Source organism: Gadus morhua, chromosome 3 (genome assembly GCF_902167405.1).
Source record: "Gadus morhua chromosome 3, gadMor3.0, whole genome shotgun sequence".
In the NCBI taxonomy this organism is placed as follows: domain Eukaryota; kingdom Metazoa; phylum Chordata; class Actinopteri; order Gadiformes; family Gadidae; genus Gadus; species Gadus morhua.
The window spans coordinates 30,685,812-30,699,111 of NC_044050.1; the positions used below are offsets into that span (position 1 = coordinate 30,685,812).

The 13,300-nt window shown below is 48.9% G+C and overlaps 1 protein-coding gene across 1 annotated transcript in view; it reads left to right on the plus strand.

Annotated features, from left to right (window-relative positions):
* The window catches only part of tnpo2b (transportin 2b), a 28,984-nt gene that overhangs the window by 11,342 nt on the left and 4,342 nt on the right, over positions 1-13,300 (plus strand). Inside the window, exons 14-21 of the mRNA XM_030351267.1 lie at positions 510-681; positions 1,510-1,704; positions 3,028-3,186; positions 3,421-3,508; positions 3,977-4,075; positions 4,388-4,483; positions 4,848-4,923; positions 12,870-12,969. Coding sequence (XP_030207127.1) covers positions 510-681; positions 1,510-1,704; positions 3,028-3,186; positions 3,421-3,508; positions 3,977-4,075; positions 4,388-4,483; positions 4,848-4,923; positions 12,870-12,969 — 985 coding nt within the window. The remainder of the gene's footprint in view (positions 1-509; positions 682-1,509; positions 1,705-3,027; positions 3,187-3,420; positions 3,509-3,976; positions 4,076-4,387; positions 4,484-4,847; positions 4,924-12,869; positions 12,970-13,300) is intronic.

The window sequence follows — 13,300 nt, forward strand, 5'->3', positions numbered from 1 at the left end:
CTCAGCTTCAGGTCCTGGTCCTGGTCCTGGTCTAGGTCCGGATCCGTATCCGGGTCCTGGTCCTGATCCTGATCCTGATCTAGGTCCGGGTCCTGGTCCTGGTCCTGGTCCTGATCTAGGTCCGGATCCGTATCCGAGTCTTGGTCCTGGTCCTGATCCTGGTCCTGATCTAGGTCCGGGTCCTGGTCCTGGTCCTGGTCCTGATCTAGGTCCGGGTCCTGGTCCTGGTCCTGGTCCTGATCTAGGTCCGGATCCGTATCCGAGTCCTGGTCCTGGTCCTGATCTAGGTCCGGGTCCTGGTCCTGGTCCTGATGTAGGTCCGGATCCGTATCTGAGTCCTGGTCCTGGTCCTGGTCCTGGTCCTGGTCCTGATCTAGGTCCGGATCCGTATCCGGTTCCGGGCCTGGTCCCGGTCCTGGTCCCGGGTCCCGGTTCTGGTCCCGGTCCCGGTGCCGGTCCTGGGTTCCGGTCCCGGTGCCGGTCCTGGTCTTACCCTGTGTCCCCCCCAGTGCGTTCGCCACCCTGGAGGAGGAGGCGTGCACGGAGCTGGTCCCCTACCTCAGCTTCATCCTGGACACGCTGGTGTTCGCCTTCGGGAAGTACCAGCACAAGAACCTGCTGATCCTGTACGACGCCATCGGGACCCTGGCCGACTCAGTGGGCCACCACCTCAACCAGCCGGTGAGCAGTGACCTCTGACCTTTACTGACCTCAACCAGCCGGTGAGCAGTGACCTCTGACCTTTACTGACCTCAACCAGCCGGTGAGCAGTGACCTCCGGCCTTTACTGACCTCAACCAGCCGGTGAGCAGTGACCTCCGACCTTTACTGACCTCAACCAGCCGGTGAGCAGTGACCTCCGACCTTTACTGACCTCAACCAGCCGGTGAGCAGTGACCTCTGACCTTTACTGACCTCAACCAGTCGGTGAGCAGTGACCTCTGACCTTTACTGACCTCAACCAGCCGGTGAGCAGTGACCTCCGACCTTTACTGACCTCAACCAGCCGTGAGCAGTGACCTCTGACCTTTACTGACCTCAACCAGCCGGTGAGCTGTGACCTCTGACCTTTACTGACCTCAACCAGCCGGTGAGCAGTGACCTCTGACCTTTACTGACCCAACCAGCCGGTGAGCAGTGACCTCCGGCCTTTACTGACCCAACCAGCCGGTGAGCAGTGACCTCTGACCTTTACTGACCACCCCCTCAACCCGCCGGTGAGCAGTGACCTCTGACCTTTACTGACATCAACCAGCCGGTGAGCAGTGACCTCTGACCTTTACTGACCTCAACCAGCCGGTGAGCAATGACCTCTGACCTTTACTGACCTCAACCAGCCGGTGAGCAGTGACCTCCGACCTTTACTGACCTCAACCAGCCGGTGAGCAGTGACCTCTGACCTTTACTGACCACCACCTCAACCCGCCGGTGGGTGATGACCTCTGACCTCTTCCTCATCTGAGGGCCCTTGGACCCCCGCCATGACCTCTGACCTCTGCCCTGCTGCAGGAGTACATCCAGAAGCTGATGCCGCCGCTGATCGCCAAGTGGAACGAGCTGAAGGACGAGGACAAGGACCTGTTCCCTCTGCTGGAGTGCCTGAGCTCGGTGGCCACGGCCCTGCAGAGCGGCTTCCTGCCCTACTGCGAGCCCGTGTACCAGCGCTGCGTGACGCTGGTGCAGAAGACCCTGGCCCAGGCCATGGTGAGCCGGGCTCAGCTGGGGCTCTTCTTAGGGTTATTCTTTCTGTCCTGATAGATGCTCCATTCCACCTTTTTAAAAGGGTCCTGTTAGCTTGGGATTAGGTGCCACCATTTCTTTTTTGAAATATTTTAAACCATTTAAGATATTCTACTTTTAAAAAATGTTCCCAATGGTAGAGCCGTCAGATTTCTATAAACAGTCACCATATCTTTTATACTTTTTTCAGAATCAAGTATAATGTCATAGGCCTCATATATATTCAGTTGGTCTCATTGACCTCCATTGAGGCTCACCCCCTGGTTCTCCTGTCTCCCCTGTTCCTCACCCCCTGGTTCCCCTGTCTTCCCTGTTCCACACCCTGAGATTCCCCTGTCTCCCCTGTTCCTCACCTCCTGGTTCCCCTGTCTCCCATGTTCCTCACCCCCTGGTTCCCCTGTCTCCCATGTTCCTCACCCCCTGGTTCCCCTGTCTCCCATGTTCCTCACCCCCTGGTTCCCCTGTCTCCCATGTTCCTCACCCCGTTGTTCTCCTGTTCCTCACCCTGAGGTTCTCCTTGTTAAGCTGTTCCTCTGGGAGGTTCTCCTTGTTAAGCTGTTCCTCTGGGAGGTTCTCCTTGTCAAGCTGTTCTTCTGTGAGGTTCTCCTTGTTAAGATGTTCTCCTGTGAGGTTCTCCTTGTTAAGCTGTTCCTCTGGGAGGTTCTCCTTGTTAAGCTGATCCTCTGCGTGGTTCTCCTTGTTAAGCTGTTCTCCTGCGTGGTTCTCCTTGTTAAGCTGTTCCTAAGCTGTTCCTCTGGGAGGTTCTCCTTGTCAAGCTGTTCCTCTGGGAGGTTCTCCTTGTTAAGCTGTTCCTCTGGGAGGTTCTCCTTGTTAAGCTGTTCCTCTGCGTGGTTCTCCTTGTTAAGCTGTTCTCCTGCGTGGTTCTCCTTGTTAAGCTGTTCCTCTGTGAGGTTCTCCTTGTTAAGCTGTTCCTCTCGGAGGTTCTCCTTGTTAAGCTGTTCCTCTGGGAGGTTCTCCTTGTTAAGCTGTTCCTCTGCGTGGTTCTCCTTGTCAATCTGTTCCTCTGGGAGGTTCTCCTTGTCAAGCTGTTCCTCTGGGAGGTTCTCCTTGTTAAGCTGTTCCTCTGGGAGGTTCTCCTTGTTAAGCTGTTCCTCTAGGAGGTTCTCCTTGTCAAGCTGTTCCTCTGGGAGGTTCTCCTTGTTAAGCTGTTCCTCTGGGAGGTTCTCCTTGTCAAGCTGTTCCTCTGGGAGGTTCTCCATGTTAAGCTGTTCCTCTGGGAGGTTCTCCATGTTAAGCTGTTCCTCTGCGTGGTTCTCCTTGTCTCAGATGTACAGCCAGCAGCCGGACCAGTACGAGGCCCCAGATAAGGACTTCATGATCGTGGCCCTGGACCTGCTGAGTGGGCTGGCTGAGGGTCTGGGGGCCCACGTGGACACGCTGGTGGCCCGCAGCAACATCATGACCCTGCTGTTCCAGTGCATGCAGGTGAGCGGGGAGGGGGGGCAGCCTGAAGAGCAACTCCATTGATTAGTTAAATCTGACCTGGACCCTGATCACTGTAGACAGAGCAAGACGTCTGGACACCAATACAACAGGGTGTGTGTATCAAATACAACAGGGTGTGTGTATCAAATACAACAGGGTGTGTGTATCAAATACAACAGGGTGTGTGTATCAAATACAACAGGGTGTGTATCAGAGCCTTTCTCCCCCTCTCAGGACACCATGCCCGAGGTGAGGCAGAGCTCCTTCGCTCTGCTGGGAGATCTGACCAAGGCTTGCTTCCTGCACGTCAAACCCTGCATCGGTAACACACACACGCACACGCACACACTTCACGCCGCGGTAGCTACCTAGCATTGTGACCTCATAGCAGCCCGACATAGTGTAGGCTCCTAATAAATCCAAGGATAAAGAAGACCTGCAGACGAAGCTTTCGCCGTTGTCCAGAAATACCTCGCGGATATTGTGTTTGTTTATTATCCCCCTGTCTCACGGAAGTGTGATTCTGTCGACCAATCAGCGGCCGGCGTGTGTAGCTCCAACTTGCCGGCACCCTTTCAGGCGTCTCAGATGTCCCTGAAGGTCGCGGATCTAACATTAGTTCGGCATTACATTAATTAATTATTTATTTTGTACCGTGTATTCTCTGTGTTAGTAACGGCGACGTCCGTACCGATCGGTTCAATCGATACACCCTGAACACACACACGGCTGGTTGATAACCCCCCCCCCCATGCGTTCCTCTGACCTCTGACCCCTCTGTGCCCCCCAGCTGAGTTCATGCCCATCCTGGGCACCAACCTGAACCCCGAGTTCATCTCGGTGTGTAACAACGCCACCTGGGCCATCGGAGAGGTGTGCATGCAGATGGGTACGACATGCGTGTTCTGGTCCAGTCCGCCGCCGCCTCTTTGGTTCTTCTTTGGTTCTTCTTTGGTTCTTCTTTGGTTCTATGTCGTTTGATTGTTAATTTGAATATTATTATTATTATTATTATTATACCCAGTTCTAACCCCCTGCCTCAACTCTCTTTCTGTCTCCTCCCTCTCCCCCTCTCCCCCCCTCTCTCCCCCTTCCCTCTCCCCCCTCTCTCTCTCCCCCCTCTCTCCCCCTTCTCTCTCCCCCCTCTCTCTCTCCCCCCTCTCTTTCCCCTCTCTCCCCCCCTCTCCCCCTCTCTCTCCAGGTGTGGAGATGCAGCCGTACGTAGCGATGGTCCTCAACCAGCTGGTGGAGATCATCAACCGACCAAACACACCCAAGACCCTGCTGGAGAACACTGGTACTCCCTCCCGCCCTCCCTCCCTCCCTCCCTCCCTCCCTCCCTCCCTCCCTCCCTCCCTCCCTCAGTCCCTCCCTCCCTCCCTCCCTCAGTCCCTCCCTCAGTCCCTCCCTCCCTCAGTCCCTCCCTCCATTCCTCCCTCTGGGTGACCTGTGACCCTGGGGACGACCTGTGACCCTGGGGACGACCTGTGACCCTGGGGACGACCTGTGACCCTGGGGGTGACCTGTGACCCCGGGGGTGACCTGTGACCCCCTTGGTGACCTGTGACCCCCTTGGTGACCTGTGACCCTCTGGGTGACCTGTGACCCCCCGGGGGTTGACCTGTGACCCCCTGGGTGACCTATGACCTGTGTCTCCTCAGCCATCACCATCGGGCGGCTAGGCTACGTGTGTCCCCAGGAGGTGGCTCCCCTGCTGCCTCAGTTCATCAGGCCCTGGTGAGTCTCTCTTCCTCTTCCTCCTCCCTGATACGAGGACTTGATACGTATTTTGAAGAGCCAGTGAGCCCACTTTTCCAGCGGGAATCGAACAAGATGTGATTTAAAAAAGGCTTGTTTGACTGAGAGTCCTCGTAAAGAGGGTGCTTGTTATCGCCATGGTTATGAGTGATGTTGTGTAAGAAATGCTCAACACACTACAGCGTTACTGTGCGTTCACACCAAGCGCGATCCCATACAAAGGGATCGTAGAGACGCGAATCGGGCAAATTTTTCGCGAGAGAAAACAGGCGACAAGTTTTGATTTGTCGTGCCACACTTTCGCCGTGCACAGGCGAGCGCGTTCACGAGGATTTGTGGCGCGACAAATTCGCTTGAGTTGAAATATTTGAACTTTGACGCGAATTTCGCGTTATGACAGCCAATCAGCGTTCAACAGCGTGGCCACTGGGTCACATGTGTAACGTAACAGCCAATCAGCGTTCAACCGTCAAACTCAGTGCAGTGAAGTCCGGGGTCCACTACAGCATGGAGGAGAAAGTGATTGTTGCCGTTTGTGACTCCGGGAGCTCTATATATAATAGTGTATAATATAATATTTGTATATATAATATCACGGCCAAAAGCTCTGTGCGCCTCCAGATGGCCGTAGCGGGGAGCTCTCATAGGGATTGGGCTTCTCGGGGTTTGTTTACTGGCGTTGCTATGTTTCCGGTCTTGTGTGTTCCAACGGTTTATTAGGTAGGCCTAACTTATAATCTATTCAATACTTCATTCACTGCCTCTTCCGTGGTCAACCTCTTAAAGTGGAAAGGAAGCAATCAAATAAAACATGTCTATAGCACTAGTTAAATATTTAAATATACCATAAATACAAATAAAGTCGGAAATATGTCCCGTTATTCAGAATGAAGCACAAACACGTTGCATTAATTACAATGTTTTCAGCCTGTGCGCCGCCATCTCTGTTTTCAGAATACGATGACGTCACGAGAATGGTTGGTATTAACATTCTATGTTGTTTACATAGCGGCTCATAGCCTCACAGGTAGCTTACTGCCTCAACAAAATGGATATGGACGAATTGGATAGACCCACCAATGAGGGCAGGCATCCAATTGCCTATGCTTTTGAGCCAGTAAGAGAAGTCGGAGTTTTAGTGCCCCCAACAGAGCCTGACTATGGAGGAGAAATAGATGAAGGAGAGAGAGATGTATCTGAGCGCACAGGAAACAATCGGTGGTGCTTGTGTGGGGTTTGTGTCCCTATGTCCACTGACATGGAGAGTGTCTGCTGCCATGAAATGAACCTGTAGTAATGCAGTGTAAGATATGTATATATATTGCACATTATATATTATTACATTATTATATATATATAATAATTATTATAATATAATAAGATAAGAAAAGTAAAGTACACGGGTGCAGCAGCTGGGCTCCACGCTGCCTTACAGTTCGTTAATTTCATGATACAAGTAATTGTCGTGCCATTTGGGTGTGCACGTGAATATGCGAAAATAGTGCAACCGACGGTGTTTGCAAATGGATTATTTCCGATAACAATGGATTATTTTGGCGATGGATTAGAAATTATCAAGAGCATGGAGCGAGCTAGTCTGCAAACAAGACAATCTTCAAACAGTGAGTGTACTTGTACTAATTTATCTGTTTCTCTAGTAGTAGAAGCTAAGTGTACCTCTCGTTCCTCTGCCTGGCAAGCACGTTTCTGCGCTCTTTCGCTGCGCATAAGAGCAGCGCCCGGGTCCGATCTGACGGGTATGTCCGTGTCTCCAGCACTATATCCACTACAATTAAAAATAGTTGGCACAGCATCTGGCTTCAGGCGATTGGTGGGACGGCGAACAAATCTCCCATCTTCAGAAAAAGCTCCCTCTTCGATGTAATCAGCCTCTATAAAGTGGTCGCTACATACTCTCTGCCCTGGTCCCATTGGGGGGCTGAGGCGTTTCAATGCAGCTAACCATCTTCGGAGCACTTCAGGCTTCTTGACGGGAATTACATGGAAATGAACTATTCTACCGCTCTCCTTTAACCGATAAAATTCGTTTGAACAGCCAGGGGCAATACAAAAGGACCCCCCTGTTCTTCTTCCAATATCCGACATGTTTATTTTAAAGAGCCAACCATTCTGATGACGTAGCGCCTGCGTTTTTAAAACATGGCTGCGTCCTAGAGGCGAAAGTCGTTATAAACATGTCATTTTACGGTGAAACTACTTGAATTTCAGTATTGATGAAAATCCATGTGTTTCCAAAAATGAAAAAACAAACAAAAAATTGACACAGTTCTCAGTGCTTCATTTCCACTTTAAGCTTGAGGGTCCCCATATTTGGGGTCTCTCGATCACTCTCGCAGCAAAAGGCATGCAACACTGCCCTTATTGTGTAGAAATATTCATACTGCACATCAAATTAAACATGAGAAACTCCACTACATTCTAGGGGTGAAACGGATCAGTGTGTCCACGGTTCGGTTCAGATAACCGTTTTGGGCCTCGGTTTCGGATACGGTTCGGATTAGGATCATGTCCGTGGTAGTAAAAAGGCAGACTTTTTTTTGACGGAGGGTTTGGGGGAGAAACACAAAAATGAATGAGACCCACAGGCTATTTGCAATGTGTCAATTGACTGCAATCAGACAACTTGCAAGGCTTTTTTGTGCAATAAATGTTCCCCTAAATGCATTTGAAAACATGGTGCACTGACACATGTAAGGGATAACGGCCGACGAGGCTTAGAACTCTGGCGACGAGCGCAGCATGAAGCCAGAGTTACCTCTACCTGTCCATTATTTCCATCGAACCGGTCGACCTCGAAGGCCGTTATCCCGCTTATCACCCGTTTGTATTTATCTCCCGTATATTTAGAATATAATTGTATCAATTAATTTCTTTAAATCTAGGAATCGTGCGCTTGAACTTCAGAAAACAACCTATTACAGCTACCTCATTGGCTCGGGCAGCACTGGAGAGAATGCATTCCGCTGGGTCCTAAACTCCCTTTTGTATCGGACGTAGGCTACAGTAGGCAAAATACGCTACATAAGGCAATGCCTTCATGAAACCGAAATCCGCGGATCTCCAGAATGCTCCGAACTGTGGTAAACGAACCGAACGGATTCGGATACAATTCGAATCCGCTGCAGGCCTACTACATTCACATACAAGTAATTTTTATGAACACCAAACAGAACTCAAACGCCAAGCATTTTAATGATCAAATATCGAAATCTGAATAGCGTCAGAAAGTCAACCCACTCTCCACATTTCCATTGCTACCGCAGCGATACTTCATTGTACACATACAAATGTCATCTCAAATGAAAGGTACCACTGTCAAGGCCCTACGATAAAAACTCAGTGAACCAGCAGCCAAAGAACACACTTACAACCACTTATTTACAGCAAATAACATAAATTCTGTCTTACCTTTGCGATTTTTTTGATGAAAAGTTGTACTTGAGAGCAATAAACTCCGGTTTTAGTACGTCCAACATGTCTGCGTTTGTTTACAACCTGTTTTAATGTGAACCTCCCTTATTTTTAGTGTAAGATGTAGGGATGGGCATAATTAATCGATGATCGATAATCGATCGTTAAGAAATGCGTCGATCAATTTATATTGTTATCGATCAAAAGGACGTTGTGTTGCATACTGTGAGTCTTGAAGCATTTAATTGAATATCACTATGTGGGAGAAATACCACCCTGCCGACTGGTGGAAAGTGAATGGAAGAAGGTTCCTGTCAAAGTTAGCGCGACAATACCTCTGCATCCCCGCAACTTCGGTCCCGTCAGAGCGGGTGTTTTCTGCTGCTGGACTGACAGTTACAAGGCTGCGTTCGCGTCTGACCCGCGAGCATGTTAACATGCTTATATTCCTAAACAAAAATAATATGTAGGCTGGAGTTATGCTATGGACAGTAGGGACAGTCACCACCGTATGTGAGTCGCTCTTTTTTTTCTTAATGTGTTGTCTCTCGCTCCGCTTTTCTTTCGGCTTGGTGCCTCTTGGAATCGTTACATTTTGCCCAAACTGTGATATTTTAGCAACAAGTTCAGCCTTATATATGTTCAATAAGGTATTGCTTTTAGATAGACTAGTTCATGCAATTGTTTGTAAATGGGTGGCTCATCTTTTTGTTGCGAGCCTTTTCCGCGCGCCGGCTGCAGCCTATAGGCATTATATGTCGGCCTTTTTTCCCCCGTTTTTTCAAAACAGTTATACCGTTTAATGCCCACTTTTAGCCTACTGCCTTTGTTTGATTATTGTTGTCCGATAAGTTGGCTACTTATTGTAATTGGAATAGGCTACAGATTTAGTCTTGTTGAATCGTTTCCAAACCTTTAAGAGCGCCTGTAGGCGCATTGTTCGGACTTTACGAGCGCCGCATAGGCCTATAACCTATAATGCCTGCATTTATTATTTTAAAACTGTTAAACAGTTGTAGGTCTTCAAGTTAACTGTATTGTATTAATGTTGGCCCATACATTATTGTTGGAATAAAGATTTCATTGATAAAAACTAGGGCTGTAACGATACGCGTATCAAACCGAAAATCGCGATACGCAAAGCCACGAACCTGTCTCGCGGTGTGAGAAGGCAGAAGCGCGATACGGCCTTTCTAACTCTGCGGTCAAATTGTCCGATTGAAATTTGCTAATAATTTGTCTAAATAATCCTCCTATCGATGCCGTAAGTATGCGACTGCAATCCTCCGTGGCTACGGAGGATCGCATTTCTCCACAGCCGTCGAAGTGCTCATATGCGATATGAACGACATTTATCCAGAGGGGGCCTGTGTGATCCTGTCTCTAGTGTTTTGTGTGATTTGACTGGCAGTTTGTCTGCTTATAGGTCGGAATGAAGCGGCCACCGATTATTGACAGGATGGGTACTTTATTCTACCGGACTCGTTCGCTTCTTCACTAGACACACGCGCTACCGCTCGCTCTCCTCGCTCGTCCACTCACTCGCTGACGTCACTCACACACGCATACGCACATTGCCATTCTGGCGCACACACATGCTACTCGTAACGCCCCGTGCCCACTACATGCGTCCGTTGACTGATGTGGGAAGGCGTGGCTGACCGATGGGGGAGTAGTCTTTTGCAGATGCATCCGTCAGCCAATCAAATCGCTTCGCCGGGTTCTTCCCGCTACTTCCTGCTTGTTGCGATGCAAGATGACCCGCTTTCCATGCAGTATCGTCAGAGGCCAAGTCGCGTCACAGTGCTTAAATTTGCATACGCGATTGTTGCGTCCCCCGCTAGGGGAAGGGGTGGCAACATAAAACCAGATGTCTTTGGTTAACTGGAAGTTGTTTATTTGTTTATTTAGCCCAGAGCATGGGATAAGTTCCCGTGTAGCAATTAACAAGAACCTCGATCAACCAACAAATAACCATTCGAAGACCCAATATGGCAAGCTTCATATCCAAGGCCAGCTGCCGTGGATGTTGAGCTCGCCCGTGCCTTATCCTCCCGGATCCTCGGCCCTCCGATGCAGCAGCCAATCACGTCCAGGGACAGGCACATCAAAATTAACATAATGGTCAACAAATCACACGCGGGGAAAAACACATGATCATTAGCATGAGCATCGACAAACTGAGCATTTTACCCATGAGGGCGGGGTGTCAATCAGCAACCGTACAGCGATCTGATTGGATGACGGATCCGTCGCTGCCAAAAAGTTGAACATTTTTCAACTTTCTGACGGAGTCGAAGGCTCCAACGGAACGGACGGATCCACAATGCATTGCGCGTCCGTCCCCATTAAAGTCAATGGGGATCAGTCAACGGACGGAGGTAGTGGGCACGGGGCGTAAGGCCCCGTGCCCACTACCTCCTTCAGTCAACGGAGGTGGGAAGGCGTTGCTGACTGATGGGGGAGTAGTCTTTTGCAGAGGCATCCGTCAGCCAATCAAATCGCTTCGCCGGGTTCTTCCCGCTACTTCCTGCTTGTTGCGATGCAAGATGACCCGCTTTCCTGCTTTCCAGTATCGTCAGAGCCCGAGTCGCGCCACAGTGCTTAAATTTGCATACACGATCTGATTGGATGACGGATCCGTCGCTGCCGAAAAAGTTGAACATATTTCAACTTCTTGACTGAGCCGAAGGCTCCAACGGAACGTACGGATCCACAATGCATTGCAAGTCCGTCCCCATTAAAGTCAATGGGGATCACGCAACGGACGCATGTAGTGGGCACGGGGCCTAACGCCTCGTTATTGCGACGTTCATGACATTCAGGTTTTTCTCCATCTATTGAAAGTTAGGCTATTAAACATGTTGCATTCTATACGGCCTGATTATGTCATTATTTAAGCTACATAGCCTAATAAGTGCTAATAAGGATATTTGACTAAACCAACCAAACAGTTGAAAAAAGCATCCTCCCACACGTTATTTCTTTATTCATTTAGCTATATTTTAATAGTATTCTTTCTGTTCAAATCTGTTCAGTGTTCCAAATTATTTGTTATTAAATGTTACATTAAGTTAATGGGTATATAAGTGTTGTTTAAATAAAATGCTTTTTAAATTTCAAAAAATCGTGGGATGTATTGAACCGTGGGTCAAAAATCGTGATACAAACCGAATCGTGAGTTTGTGTATCGTTACAGCCCTAATAAAAACATGCTGCATTTTCTACCAACGGGAATTTCAATATAGCCTAGAAAAAAGTGAATGATTAATCGATAATTGATCGATAACTCTAGCGATGCTCGATCAAGGAAATTTCTTCAAATGCCCATCCCTAGTAAGATGGCTTCCTTTCATGAAGCATGCATCGATGTTGGTTTCGCGCTAGTTGTATTCACTTCCTTACTATTAGCCAATCATGTGTCTGGCACACATTTTGATACTGCCCCTAACATCTATTGGCTCTTACGGTTAAAACGAGGTGTCAATCATCTAAATCGACCAATCCCCGGCCGAGTTATTAGCCTGCGTAACAGGATGTAGCTCAGGAGAGTTACATCAGAGAGAGCCTCCGGGTTAGGGTTAGGGTTAAACCCTAGGGTTAGGGTTAACCCTAACCCTAGGGTTAACCCTAACCTCTGGGGCCTCTTTACGCACGCATTCTGACGAGTACTGAGAAAAATCTAAAGAAGAATCAAAAACTGTTAAATGTATGTGATGATCACAGATAATGACATAAAAGTGTAATATATAGTTCAGTACATCAAAAACTTCAAATGGCAAAGGTGGTGCCAAAATGTGCCAAAATGACCAATTTAGAGAGTCCGCCTAAATAGTCATTACTAAAACCTCTGTAATTTTGCTCTCCTTAACTTTATGATGATCAAACTTTGCAGAGATAATGGTCACACCTTTGCTATGATTTAATTTCGAATTTTGGCTTCATCAGCATCATTTCATAGAGATATTCATAGAAGTGTGTTGCTTTTTTTTGGGCGGAAATGAAATCTGTCATTCATGCTTGTGTGCCAACTTAATTTACAGATACTTACACATCTGAACATATTTCACAAGTGTTCCCTTTATGACACCACAATTATTCAAATAGACCTTGTAGATGCAGAGATATTCTCTTTTCATTTTGGGTATGTCATTTTCGAGCAGAAACCTTCAAAATAGGCTGGAGCTTAACAGGTTAAAATATTATGAATAGACTGCGTCTGGTCCTCCGACGTCTCTCCCGCTTCCACAAAAGGTAAAGACATGCAATGGTGGTTATCTTGTTGTGGGGCGACAAATCGGACAACTTGCAGAGCGACAGATAATGATTTGTGGCGCGACAAAACTTTGGCGACAACGCGAACGGGCGGCAAATGTCGTGTTTGGTGTGAACGCACAGTTATACTACAGGTGTCCGGGAAGCCCAACCCACACTCGGCCCACACACTGCCCACACGCCGCCCCCCTCAGTCCCTCCTCTCTCTCTCTCCTCAGGTGTACGTCTCTGCGTAACATCAGGGACAACGAGGAGAAGGACTCTGCGTTCCGCGGGATCTGCATGATGATTGGAGTGAACCCGGGCGGTGTGGTCCAGGTAAGAGGAGCTCAGAGGAGGTGGTCCCTGGTACTGATGGTATGAGGAGCTCAGAGGAGGTGGTCCCTGGTACTGATGGTATGAGGAGGAGCTCAGAGGAGGTGGTCCCTGGTACTGATGGTATGAGGAGCTCAGAGGAGGTGGTCCCAGGTACTGATGGTATGAGGAGGAGCTCAGAGGAGGTGGTCCCAGGTACTGATGGTATGAGGAGGAGCTCAGAGGAGGTGGTCCCTGGTACTGATGGTATGAGGAGCTCAGAGGAGGTGGTCCCTGGTACTGATGGTATGAGGAGGAGCTCAGAGGAGGTGGTCCCTGGTACTGATGGTATGAG